The 12,571-nt window shown below is 49.2% G+C and overlaps 1 protein-coding gene across 1 annotated transcript in view; it reads right to left on the bottom strand.

The window, feature by feature from the left end:
- The window catches only part of LOC132209622 (tubulin delta chain-like), a 71,559-nt gene that overhangs the window by 7,145 nt on the left and 51,843 nt on the right, over nucleotides 1-12,571 (bottom strand). Inside the window, exons 9-11 of the mRNA XM_059646352.1 lie at nucleotides 3,846-3,941; nucleotides 2,442-2,517; nucleotides 549-690 (exon numbers count right to left, since the gene is read on the bottom strand). Coding sequence (XP_059502335.1) covers nucleotides 549-690; nucleotides 2,442-2,517; nucleotides 3,846-3,941 — 314 coding nt within the window. The remainder of the gene's footprint in view (nucleotides 1-548; nucleotides 691-2,441; nucleotides 2,518-3,845; nucleotides 3,942-12,571) is intronic.

Genomic DNA, 12,571 nt, shown 5'->3' with positions numbered 1-12,571 from the left:
ATTATAAGGTTTTCCTTACGATTGTCATAATTGAAATTTGGAGATGGACATTTGTAGACATTGTTGATCCTGATGCACTCCAATTCTTGTTTAGTTTGGGTGCTGCAATCTTTGAACATTTGCACACCAGTCTGGATTGATAGTTATTTCTCATTCTCATGCACACGACTGCAGATTGTGGTTCTTGGCCCAGTTACTGGAGAGAAACTGGTCTACAACAGTACAATCTCTGCACCATGCTTCAAAATTCAGGTCCAAATTCCCTGGTAAGCAGGAGTAACAAAAACAAAGTGCATTGGCTCGAATTTCCTGGGAAGTGAAATTGCATTGAAAGGGTTTTTCACGCGAGTGTCAGTTAGCTCAGTTGGCTGGAAGACTGGTTTGTGATGCAGACTAACACCAACAGTGTGGGTACAATTCCTGTACTGGCTGTGGTTCCCATGAAGGACTCTCCTTCTCAGCCCCTCCCCTTGCCGGGGGTACAGTGACCCTTAGGGTAACATACTAATGAGAGAGCAGCCCTATAGGACTACGGTGACTTTACTGACCTGTCCAATAGTCCAAGGCTTGAGGGTTCCATGAAACACATCCATATCCTTGTTTCATTTTCATCATGATGGGCTGTAGCGAGCAATTAAATGTCTCAGCTCTGGTTCCACGCGCCACAGCTAGAACTGCTGTGCTGTGATACTGATATAAAGGAATTAAGAACGTGTTAACAATAATTTTGCAAGCACAGCCATTCATTCAAGAATTCTCTGCTCTCTTCTCCTCGAGTGAATCTCCAGCAGGATGCTTCACCCTGTCTCTCCAGCCTCTTCAAGGTACAGAAATGGCCCAAAGCATTCATACAGTCACTCGGAAATCATACCTTAGCATCAGACAACCCCTTTAGAGAGTGTTTCTCTTTTAATTTTCTTCCTGCATGTAAACATTAGAAACATTCGTAATTTCACTACCATTCCCTGAATTGGCCATGTGATGGGTCTCATCAGCAATTTTTGTAACTTGCTGGGCCATGTCTGAAAGCACTAAGGATTAAAGATCAGTTTGCCTTCAGTGCAGGATGTTAGAACTGGAGAAAAAATGAAATGGGACTTAGGGGTTCAAGGTCAGACTCTTAAGGTTACCATGAAGGTTCCACTGGGAGTTCGGAAGGCAAATGCAATGTTAACATTTATTTTAAGAGGGTGAGATTACAACAGTAGAGATGTACTGCCAAGGCTGCATCAGGCTCTGGTCAAACCACATCTGGAATACTGTGAAGCAGTTTTCGGCCCTGTATCTGAGGGAAGATATGCTGGTGGGAGGAGATCCACAGGTGGTTTACAAGATTGATCCCAGAAACGAAGAGATTGTCACACAAGGATCTCGCTGAAACTTAATGAATATTGACAGGCCCAAATAGTCTGGACATGGAGACATTTCCTTGAACAGGAGAGACTAGGAACTGAGGGCACAGCCTCGGAGTGAAGGGATGACCTTTTAGACCTGCGATAAGGAGGAATTTGTTCAGCCACAGGATGGAGAATCTAAGGAACTCATTAGTTCAGAGGGCTTTGGAAGCCAATTCATTAAGTGTATTTAAGACAGAGAGATAAAGGTTTTTGATTAGTGAGGGGAAGAAGGGTTATGGGAAGAAGGCGGGAGAACGGGGTTGAGAAATATATCAGCCTTGATAGGCCAAATGGCCTTATTCTGCTCCTATATCATATGGTTTGCATTTTATAGAATGCATTTGACAACCTGAGGATGTCTCAGAGCTCATTATAGTTGACAAAGGATGATATTTTAAAGCAGCATCACTGTTGTGGGCCAGGTAAAGTTGATGTTGCCTGAAGGACAAATATAGACCAGGAATCTGGACCAGATCCCCGTCTTCAAAATTGAGATCTGGGATCCATTACTTCCACCTGAGGAGACTTGTAAGGTATTGTCTCACCCCAAAGGAGGCATCATCAATGATGTAACACTCGCTCAGAACTGCAGTCAGTCTCGATTCTGTGTTCAAATCACACAGGAATGTGTTTTGAAATCACCACCTCCAAGATGAGAATGCTCCCACTGCGACATGGCTGTCGCACCCGTACCTTATCACATATTGCCAGCTTCACTGACATCATTTTAAAATCGCCAGCTTCACATCATTACACAAAAAGACTGAAGGGTTGGAAGGAGGCCTTTGTGCCCCTCTCCAGGTGAATTTATATTGACAACAAATCTGGCCACATTCTGACAGCACTTATCAGCTCGCTGGCTCCAGAAAAAAACGGTTGAAAATTCGGAGCAGGAACACTCCTGATTAATCCCAAAAATGCAACAAAATGTGGTAACACAAAGGTTCTGTCAGTCTCGCTGGTCCGCGAAATTGTGTTGTAATTCCAGAAAGATGAGGATAAACTTCTTCATCTCAATGTGTTTGCTTATCTGCAAAAGGATACAGTATTGCCAGTGGGTGAGTGACGCGGAAGAGTACGCACAATGGAGGACAGCATACTATCCCAGGATGCAGTTCCCCTAAGGACAACAAAGCAAATACAATTGATTGGACCAGCAGTAAATGGTTAATCCAGACGGTCATGGAGCAAAGTCTAAGGGGATTAAATATTTGAAAGGAGGAGGAGGAAAGTTCATTTAGTTAATTGATCCTGTTCAACATCAAAACTACCCCACTTTGATAAATTCTCTTTGGGGGAGATAAGACCTCAATACATTCAGTTTTGATGAGTCCAGCTTTAACCTATAACCTGTCACCTCAGAAACAAATGCTGCCATTAAGGTAAAGTTAATACTTTGGGACTTGTTTGATTTGAAGACTCTCAGACTTAGTTTTCATCCTTATTGGAGAACTGGCAAATGAAATCGTAAATCAGAACATGAGCATTTCACAGCCAAGCTATGTATGATATGAATTGCTTATTGAGTGACATTCCACACTCCCAGTTATGTAACTCAGTCAAAGTTACAATGCTGTATCTTTATCAAGAAATGACCAGTTGCTCAGTGGAATGAGCACGGTCACTATGGTAATATTCCCACCTCTGAAACAGAAAGGCTGGTTTTCAGGCTGTCTCCAGAAAACACAATAAGTGCTTCATGTAATGGTTTCTTGTGCAGAGGCTACAGCTGTGTTCAACTGATACAGGTGTTATCTTCCCCCATCAGATTATAAAGCACAGGTGGAGTTCTTCCACATGGCATACAGCTCGGCAAAGTGATGGTACTTAAACATCAGCTCAGCTGAAGAAGGGTCTAGGCCCGAAACGTCAGCCTTCCTGCTCCTCTGATGCTGCTTGGCCTGCTGTGTTCATCCAGTTCCAGACCTTGTTAGCTCAGCTACAATACCTAGGATGTGACTCAAAAATTTCATGTGACCATTAAAAGTAGTCTCACTAGACCCAAAACATTAACTCTGTTTATAACTTCATAGATGCTGCCAGACTCGCTCAGCTTTTCCAGCAACTTTGTTTTTGTTCATAAAAAGTAGTCTGTTTGGCCTTGAGTCTAATCCACAATTCAATAGGATCATCGTTGATCTGACTATCCTCGCATCCACCTTCCTGCCCTTTCCCCATAATGCTTGCTTCCCCCACTCTTTATGTAATCCAATCTGCACCTGCCAGAGTGTATTTGCTGGGACAGTTATGAGGCAGCTTTATTCTGTGTCTAATCCAAGCTGGTCTTTCCACCAGAATGCTGTAACTAGCTGATGAATTCAAAATTCTCACCAGGTCCAAGTCTGATGCTCTGATTCTAACACAGTTCAAACTTTCACTGAGGTCTTCTTAACCCATCAATTAGCCAGTTTGACAACTGGACCAACAAGAGTTAGATTGGCCTCCTACCTCATGTTCATCTGGCTTGTATACAGGAGCTTAGTAGTTGGCATGGGGCAGACTGTTCTCAGCAACTCCCAAGGTTCCAGACCAATGCCGACACCACTTCAAATAAAAAATACACATACAAACCAGTTAGACAATGAAACAAATCAACTCATGTTCCTGTGACCCTTCTGCAAATGAAAGCCCAAACCATGAACACTATCAGATTGTTATAACATTATGGGTTGCAGAGCCAGGTTCAGAAAGGTCCATATAGAGTTACCACCAGGATGACGAGATGGGTTCAGGTCAGAGGACCTTCAGCTCATTTTAGGTTTCATTGTTCCTAGATAAAAGCTACTGAATCCAACTCCTGCACCAACTCTCCTGCTGAGTTGAGAAATTAAGAAAACAATATTTAGCCTCTGGTTGACAGTTATCCAGTGACCACGATGTTCAACCGGTATCATGGGAGATTGTCTTAAAATACGTTGAAAAATCATTCTCAGCAGGATCCTTTCAACAAGCCCTACAGAGAAACTGCACAGAAGGGGGATGAAGGACTTGAACTACAGTCTGTTAATTAGTCAAAATTCATTGCTTAGTCAGGAATATGAACTGGTCACTTGCATGAGATATCAGGGGGTTTCCAGTGTAACCAAACTAAACCCAATAAGAGTCCTCACTTATAACAGCAAACTGTCAGAAAAGTAACATAGAAACATAGAAAATAGGAGAAGGAGTACACCATTCAGCCCTTCAAGCCAGTTCTGTCCTTCGACATGATCATGACTGATTATCCAATTCATAACCCTGTTCTCCAAGGCTTTGATTCCTTTAGCCCTAAGGACAAATTTATATCTAACTGCTCCTTGAAAACATATTGAACTCAAATGCTTTCAGTGGCAGAAAATTCCATACGCTCATCACTCTCTGAGCAAAGAAATTTCTCCTCATCTCGGTCTTAAATGGCCTACACTATATCCTTAGATTGTGGCCCTTGGTCTGGAATGCCTAGATAATGGGAACAGCCTTCCTGCATTAATCCTGTCTAGACCTGGTTGAATTCACCTGTTTTTTTTTTAAAGACTTTTATCAAGCAAGTTTTGAGAAGATTTGTAGCTCAGGTTGAGGTTCTGGATGTGAGTTTGCTCACTGAGCTGGAAGGTTCGTTTTCAGACGTTTCGTCACCATTCTAGGTAACATCATCAGTGAGCCTCCGACGAAGCGCTGGTGTTATGTCCCGCTTTCTATTTATCTGTTTAGGTTTCCTTGGGTTGGTGATGTCATTTCCTGTTCTTTTTCTCAGAGGATGGTATCCTCTTACCATCCTCTGAGAAAAGAACAGGAAATGACATCACCAATGCAGGAGATGACATCACCAAACCCAAGGAAACCTAAACAGATAAATAGAAAGCGGGACATAACACCAGCGCTTCGTCGGAGGCTCACTGATGATGTTACCTAGAATGGTGACGAAACGTCTGGGAACAAACCTTCCAGCTCAGTGAACCAGCTTACATCCGGAACAAAATAAAGACCCACTCTTTTGTGGACCGAGAGGAGGAGAGTGCTGTGTTGGAGGTGGAAGGAAGATGTCGGGTTGGCTGTGCACCCTTGCAACCAGTGGATCTTAATGCTGGCTTCGGCCTAAAGCTCGTTCAAGGGAGCTGCCAACCTGCAGCGATGGCTGTGGCGAGTGTTCGTGCCCCAAGTCAGGGGGTCCAGAACACCATCCGTGTTTCCGTGAAGAAGGTGGATGAAGGTGCACCTGTGGACAGGACTTTCTTTGTGAAGAGGGTCCTGTTGGACTGTTGTGCGTTCGCTGCTGCAGACATTTACTGCCTGCAGGATTTCCCTGGAGGAAGTTTTTACGATGTGACCTTCAGGAGTGCCAAGCTTAATGAGCGCTTCCTGGAGGTTTTCAAGGAGAAAAGAGGTGAGGGCCCCATCTCTGTATTGACTGCTGTCCTGCTGTTCGTGATGCCAGCACAGAGGAGCCGTATGGTGACTGTACATATGTACAACCCGCATGTGCCAGCAGTTGATGTCCTGACCTTCCTTGGAAGGTACGTGAAGGTGGAAGGGGACCTAACCAACATCATGGACCCCTTCGGCATCTGGACCAGTAAGAGGCAGGTCAAGGTGACACCGAGGATGGGCACAGATGGGAACATTGTACACCCACCGTCCAGCTTCGCAATCGGCGGGAGCAAGGGCTACCTGACCTACGCAGGGCAACCTAAAGCCTGCCATGCCTGTGGTAGGTCAGGTCACATGGCAGCCGACTGCAAAGCCACCATCTGCAGGAACTGCAGGGAGGAGGGACACCTTGCAAAGGATTGCCCACAAGAGAAAAGCTGCAACCTTTGCGGGGAAGCGGGCCACTTCTATAGGGCATGCCCGCGGCGGGGTCCACCTACGCCCAGGTCGCCGGCAGGGGCAATGCGAGGCCAGCACCCCCCGGGAGGACAGGAAGGCACCAGGGCCCTGCAAGGACCCCCCTAATGTGCAGGAGGGCCAGGTCATGCAGGAGGGCCCAGCCACGCAGAATGGGCCCGAGGCCAGCAAAGCGCCTCTCCAGGCTCCGCTCCCCCCCGACAACCCGGAGTCGATGGAGGCGGCGACAGGCGACCCAGGGGAGTGGACGACGGTCCGGAAAGCGAGGAGGAAGGTGCCTCGGCGGGCCCAGGAACCGCAACCATCAGGTGGGAAGAGGCAGCTACAGGGGGGCTATAAGAGCTCCTCTGACGAGGGAGATTTGGAGGGGGCATGCCCAAAGCAGAAGCTAAAGATCTCAAGGGAGAAGAAAAGCAGCACCCGGCTTCCAGGTGACGGGAGGCATCCTGAGGCTCCCTCCGACACCCAGTCACGTGCCGCTGGGGCCCTGGAGGGCCCTCCGGAACTCCCAGGCGGGAAGGAGGAAACAGCGCGTCCCCAGCTTGACCCAGAGCTGGACTCTCCTGCCTCCGCACCCCCGACGGGAGGATGCCACAAGGAAGGCAGCACAGACGGCTTCCTGAGCCAGGAGAGCATCCAGCAGTTAGCCCGGGCAATGGGCATGAAGGGACAGATGGAGGGGCTGGACCTTGGACTTGGGGAGGGTACTGCGGTCACTGCCCACAATGGGGGTACGTGTTGCGAGCATTAATGTGCGCAGTGTCAAGTCCACCACAAGATGTGTGCCCACGTTGGCCTACCTGACCACCATCAAGGCGGACCTCCTGTTTCTGCAGGAGTGCGGGATACTGCATCTCAGCAGGTACAGGAAATGGTCCGGCGCCTGGACCTGTGGGCCTTCGATCTGGTCGGGGGGTAATGACTGTCGCTCCTCGGGCCTGGCTATTCTGCTGCGGGGGCGCAACTTCACCATCTCTCAAGTTCAGGAGGTGGTGGTGGGATGCCTCCTAGTGGTTGACGTCACCTACAAGAACGCTCCCCCGAGGCTGATCAACGTGTACGCCCCAGCGGTACGGAGTGAGCGGTTGGCCGTCCTGCAGCGGCTTCCACCCCTGCTGGCTACGTCCAGGCTGGTCATCCTAGGCAGAGACTTCAACTGCATCATCGATGCAGATGGAAGATCCGGCGTGGGGACAGCGGGTGGGGGGATTCAACTGGACATCACGTCCAGATTCCTGATGGGCACGGTGAAGGACGCCAATCTGCTCGACGTCTTCCGCACCCCTGCAGACGGAGCGCAGCGGAGGTACACCTGGTCGCGGCCAGACGGGTCTATCCGCTCAAGGATAGACTTCCTGTTTGTGTCACGGACGTTCTCGGTCAGGTCCACTAGCGTCGAGCCGGTGTTCTTCTCTGACCACTGCCACCTACTGGCCGACTGTCACTTACAGGACGACCAGCCGGCCGGCAAGGGGACATGGAAGCTCAACACGACTCTGTTGACCCCAGAGAATGTCGAGGAGCTTAAGAGGGAGTACGCCGGTTGGAGAACCGTGAAACCCCTCTTTGAGTCTCCGGGCGACTGGTGGGAGATGGTGAAGGAGAACATCAAGAGGTTCTTTGTCCTCAAGGGTGTTCGGAAGGCGAGAGAGAGACGGGGAAAGCTGTCGCGACTCCAGAAAAGGGTGCAGAACCTGCTCCTTCTGCAGTTGATGGGGGTCGATGTCACGGAGGACCTCCGCGAGGTGAGGGGCCAGCAAGACTCGCTCTTCGCCACGGAGGCCTCCAGGATAATCTTCCGGTCCAGGGTCTGCTCCGTGGAGCAGGACGAGACATGCTCGCGTTTCTTCTTTCAGAAGGTGCACAAAGAGAGCTCTGTGCTTAGCCGGCTGAAGGAGGATGACAGCTCGGTGACGTTGTCTCAGCCCAACATTTGGAGGATCAGCAGATCCTTCTATGCCGGATTGTACGACACGAAGCCCACGGACAGCATGGCCTCCGAGTCGTTCCTGTCGTCTATCACGGAGGTCTTAGACGACGGCAAGAGGGAGTGGCTGGACCGGCCGATATTCCTGGACAAGCTGACCAGAGCCCTCAAGTCCTTGGAGAGGAATAAGACTCCCGGGAGCGACGGCTTACCGGTCGAGCTGTATTCCGCTCTGTGGGACCTGGTCGACCAGGACCTGCTGGAGGTGTACGATAGTGCGCTTTGGGCAGGGGAAATGTGCAAGTCCATGAGGAAGGGCATCATCACCCTCATTTACAAGAGGAAAGGGGAGAGGGAAGAAATTAAGAATTGGCATCCCATTTCACTATTAAACGTGGACTACAAAATCCTGGCCAAAGTCATAGCCAACCGGGTCAGGTCTGTCCTGGAGTCAGTGATTCACCCTGCCTGTGCTGTGCTGGGCAGGAAGATCGCTGAGAGCCTCGTGCTCATCAGGGATACAATCGCCTATGTGCAGGACAGGCGGATGGACACCTGCCTCGTCAGCCTGGACCAGGAGAAGGCCTTCGACAAGGTCTCTCATGCTTACATGAGGGACGTCCTCTCCAAATTGGGGTTCGGGGAGGGCATCCGCAATTGGATCCGGCTGCTCTACACCAACATCGTTAGCGCAGTCTCGATCAACGGGTGGGAATCGGACAGTTTTCCCGTCAGATCTGGAGTCAGGCAGGGCTGCCCGCTCTCTCCTGCCTTGTTCGTGTGCTGTGTGGAGCCCTTCGCCGCATCCACCAGGAAGGACGTGAGCCTGAAGGGCGTGACTATCCCAGGCAGCGGAGGCCTTCAGGTCAAGACCTCCCTGTACATGGACGATGTCGCCGTCTTCTGCACCGATCGTCGGTCGGTGAGTAGGCTATTGGACATCTGCGGCCAGTTTGAACTGGCCTCGGGTGCCAAAGTCAATAGGGGTAAGAGCGAGGTCATGTTCTTCGGGAACTGGGACGACCGCTCCTTCATCCCCTTCACCGTCAGGACAGACTACCTGAAGGTGCTGGGTGTTTGGTTCGGTGGAGCTGGGGCGTGCACTAAGACTTGGGAGGAGCGTATTACCAAACTGAAGCAGAAGCTGGGCAGGTGGATGCTCCGGTCCCTCTCCATCATGGGTAAGAACCTGGTTGTCAGGTGCGAGAGGCTTTCGGTACTGTTGTATGTGGCGCTGGTCTGGCCTATTCCCTGGACCTGCGCCGCTGCGGTCACCCGGGCCATCTTCCACTTCATTTGTGGGTCGAGGATTGACCGGATCCGCAGGGACACCATGTACAAAGACCTGGAAAATGGGGGAAAGGGCATACCGAACGCCACCCTCGCCCCGACGGCTACCTTTGTGTGCGGCTGCATCAAGCTGTGCGTAGATCCTCAGTACAAAACACCAAGTGTCACTACTTACTGAGGTTCTACCTGTCCCCGGTGTTGCGAAGGATGGGCCTGGCCTCGTTGCCGCGGAACGCTCCGAGTAGTTGGACCGTCCCGTACCACCTGTCCTTCGTGGAGAAATTTTTGAAAGGAAACACCTTTGACCACAAGGCCATCAGGCAGTGGTCAGCACGTAGTATCCTCGAGACCCTTTGGGAAAAGGAGAGGGTGGATCCCGTCGTGTGGTTCCCCACGCAGACTGCCAAAGTCGTTTGGCAGAATGCCTCATCGCCAGAACTTTCAAACAAGCACAAGGACGTTGCTTGGCTGGCGGTGAGAGGGGCTCTGCCAGTGAGATCCTTTATGCATGCCCGGAATCTCTACGCCACAGCACGCTGCCCTTGAGGTGGCTGCGGGGGGGGACGAGACTGTTGATCACCTCCTTCTGAAGTGTGCCTATGCGCAGCGGGTTAGGAGGGGGATGCAATGGTATTTGTCGAGGTTTGTCCCGAGCAGCTCCGTGACACGGGACTCCGTGCTCTATGGGCTGTTTCCCGGGACGCACACCGAGACCAACATCAACTGCGCCTGGAGGACCATCAATGCAGTGAAAGATGGTCTGCCCGCAACTTGCTGGTCTGCCAGCTGAAAGAACTGACCCCAACTGAGTGTTGCAGACTGGCGCACTCCAAGGTCCAGGACTACGTGCTGAGGGACGTGCTAAAGCTTGGGGCAGCCGCTGCCAAGGCGCGGTGGGGAAAGACCACCGTATGAAACCCCTCGTCCAGAATAGAAAAAAGGGACCTATCTGGTAACTGGGCCCAGCTGGCGCCTTCCCCAACAGGTCAGGGGGCCAACTGGGACTGTGCGGGGAGATGACTGGCAGGGTATTTTCTTTGCTTTGTTTTTTTCTTCTTTGTTTTTTTTCCTTTAGTTGTGTATGTACCCCCTGGGTAACCCGGAGCGGCTTGCATGACTGGGTAGGTGTATAAATGTTTTATTTTTTGTACATCTTATGAATAAAGTATATTTTTTCAAATAAAAAAAAGTGATGAAACGTCTGAAAACTAACCTTCCAGCTCAGCGAGCAAACTCACATCCAGGACTTTTATCAAATTTTATTCCCACCTCATTTTTCTAAGTTCCAGTGAACAGAGTCTAAACCGGTTCAGTCTCTCTTCATAATGTCAGTACTCTTGTCCCAGGAATCGGTTTGGTGAACCTTCATTTCATTCCCTCTGATAGCCAGACATCCTTCCTCAGATGACAGACCAAAATTCCACACTCCAGGTGTGGTCTCACCAAGTGAAAACAGGAAGAACTGTGGATGCTGCAAATCAAGGACAAAAGTAGAAGTTGCTGGAAAAGCTCAGCAGGTCTGAGGAAGGGTCACCCAGACCTGAAACGTTAACTCTGATTTTTTTTCTTCACATATGTTGCCAGACCTGTTGAGCTTTTCCAGTAACTTCTGTTATTGTGGTCTCACCAAGCCCCTGTACAACTACAGCGAGGCATCCCTGCTCCTGTACTGGAATTCTATAGGGCCAGCATTCCATTTGTCTTCTTCAAAGCCTGTTGCACCTGTGTGCTTACCTTCAGTGACTGGTGCTTTGTACTTTCCCCTTTCTCAATTTATCACCTTTCAGATAATAATTTGCATTTGTGTTTTTGCTTCCTCACACTTATTCACATTATATTTCATGCATATGCCCCGTTACTCCACTTGCCCAAATCACACTGAAGCATATCTGCAGCTTCCTCACAGTTCACCCTCCACCAGGCCTTGCATTGTCTGAAAACTTGGAAATATTACGTTTAATCCCCTCATCTAAACTATGAACATATATCACAAATAGTTGGGGTCCTAGCACTGATCCCTGTGATACTTCGCTCATCACTGGCTACCACTCAAGAGAAAACCCTGCTCATGCCTATCCTTTGTTTTCTTCTGCCGCCCAGTTCTCTATCCATCTCAGAACACTACCCAATTCTTTAGGCCTTAACTTTACTTTAAATTTTATATCAGCATTAGGACTGTGACATTATTAAAAGTCTTCTCAAGTCCAAAAAAAGCCACATCCACCAGCTACCCTTTGTCAACTCTCCTGGCTACATCCTTGGAAAAATTCCAGCGGATTTGTCAAGCATGATTTCCCTTCAAAAATCCATGCTGACTCTGTCCGAGTCTGTTTCAGGCCCTAAACTCTCCCATGTCCCAGTCCTCTACCTCACACACCAGGCCTTGCTATCACATAGCCTTTACACACTACCTATTGTTTACACTATCAGTCCATATTAACAGCTATTCACCCTCCTAGCCAGATCGTTATCAACTCCTTTGCCTGTCCAACTGCTCTTCTCTCTCTTCAGGCTCTATCTTATCATTTACTCCCTACTCCATCCCCTTCCCTATTTTCTGCATATAAACCAACATTTTCCCAGCTACCATCAGTTCTAAGGAAGGGGTGCCAGACTCGAAATGTTAACTCTGATTTTTTTCTTCACAGATGCTGCCAGACCTGCTGAACTTTTCCAGCAACTTCTGTTTTTGTTCCCGACTCTGTCCGATCCTGTCACTGTTTCTAAGTGCTACCCTCTTAAATCTTTCATAACAGGCTCAGGTTGAGGGAAAATTATAATCCTAACTTTTCAAACGCTATTTGATTATCACTCAGTGTTTGACCTTTGAGAGAGATAGTAGGAACTGCAGATGTTGGAGAATCTGAGATAACAAGGTATAGAGCTGGATGAACACAGCAGACCAAGCAGCATCATAGGAGCAGGAAAGCTGACGTTACGGGCCTAGATCTGAAGAAGGATCTAGACCCGAAACATTAGCTTTCCTGCTCCTATGATGCTGCTTAGCCTGCTGTGTTCACCAGCTTGACCTTTGAGAGTTGTTTCAATTAAATTGATGGAGATTGATGGAGGGTTGGACAGAGCAGATAGAAACAGGAGATAATGGGAACTGCAGATGCTGGAGAATCCAAGA

This window comes from Stegostoma tigrinum, chromosome 5 (genome assembly GCF_030684315.1).
Source record: "Stegostoma tigrinum isolate sSteTig4 chromosome 5, sSteTig4.hap1, whole genome shotgun sequence".
NCBI lineage: Eukaryota > Metazoa > Chordata > Chondrichthyes > Orectolobiformes > Stegostomatidae > Stegostoma > Stegostoma tigrinum.
Note: the sequence above shows the minus strand (reverse complement) of the source record. Positions and strands in the feature narration are given on the sequence as shown.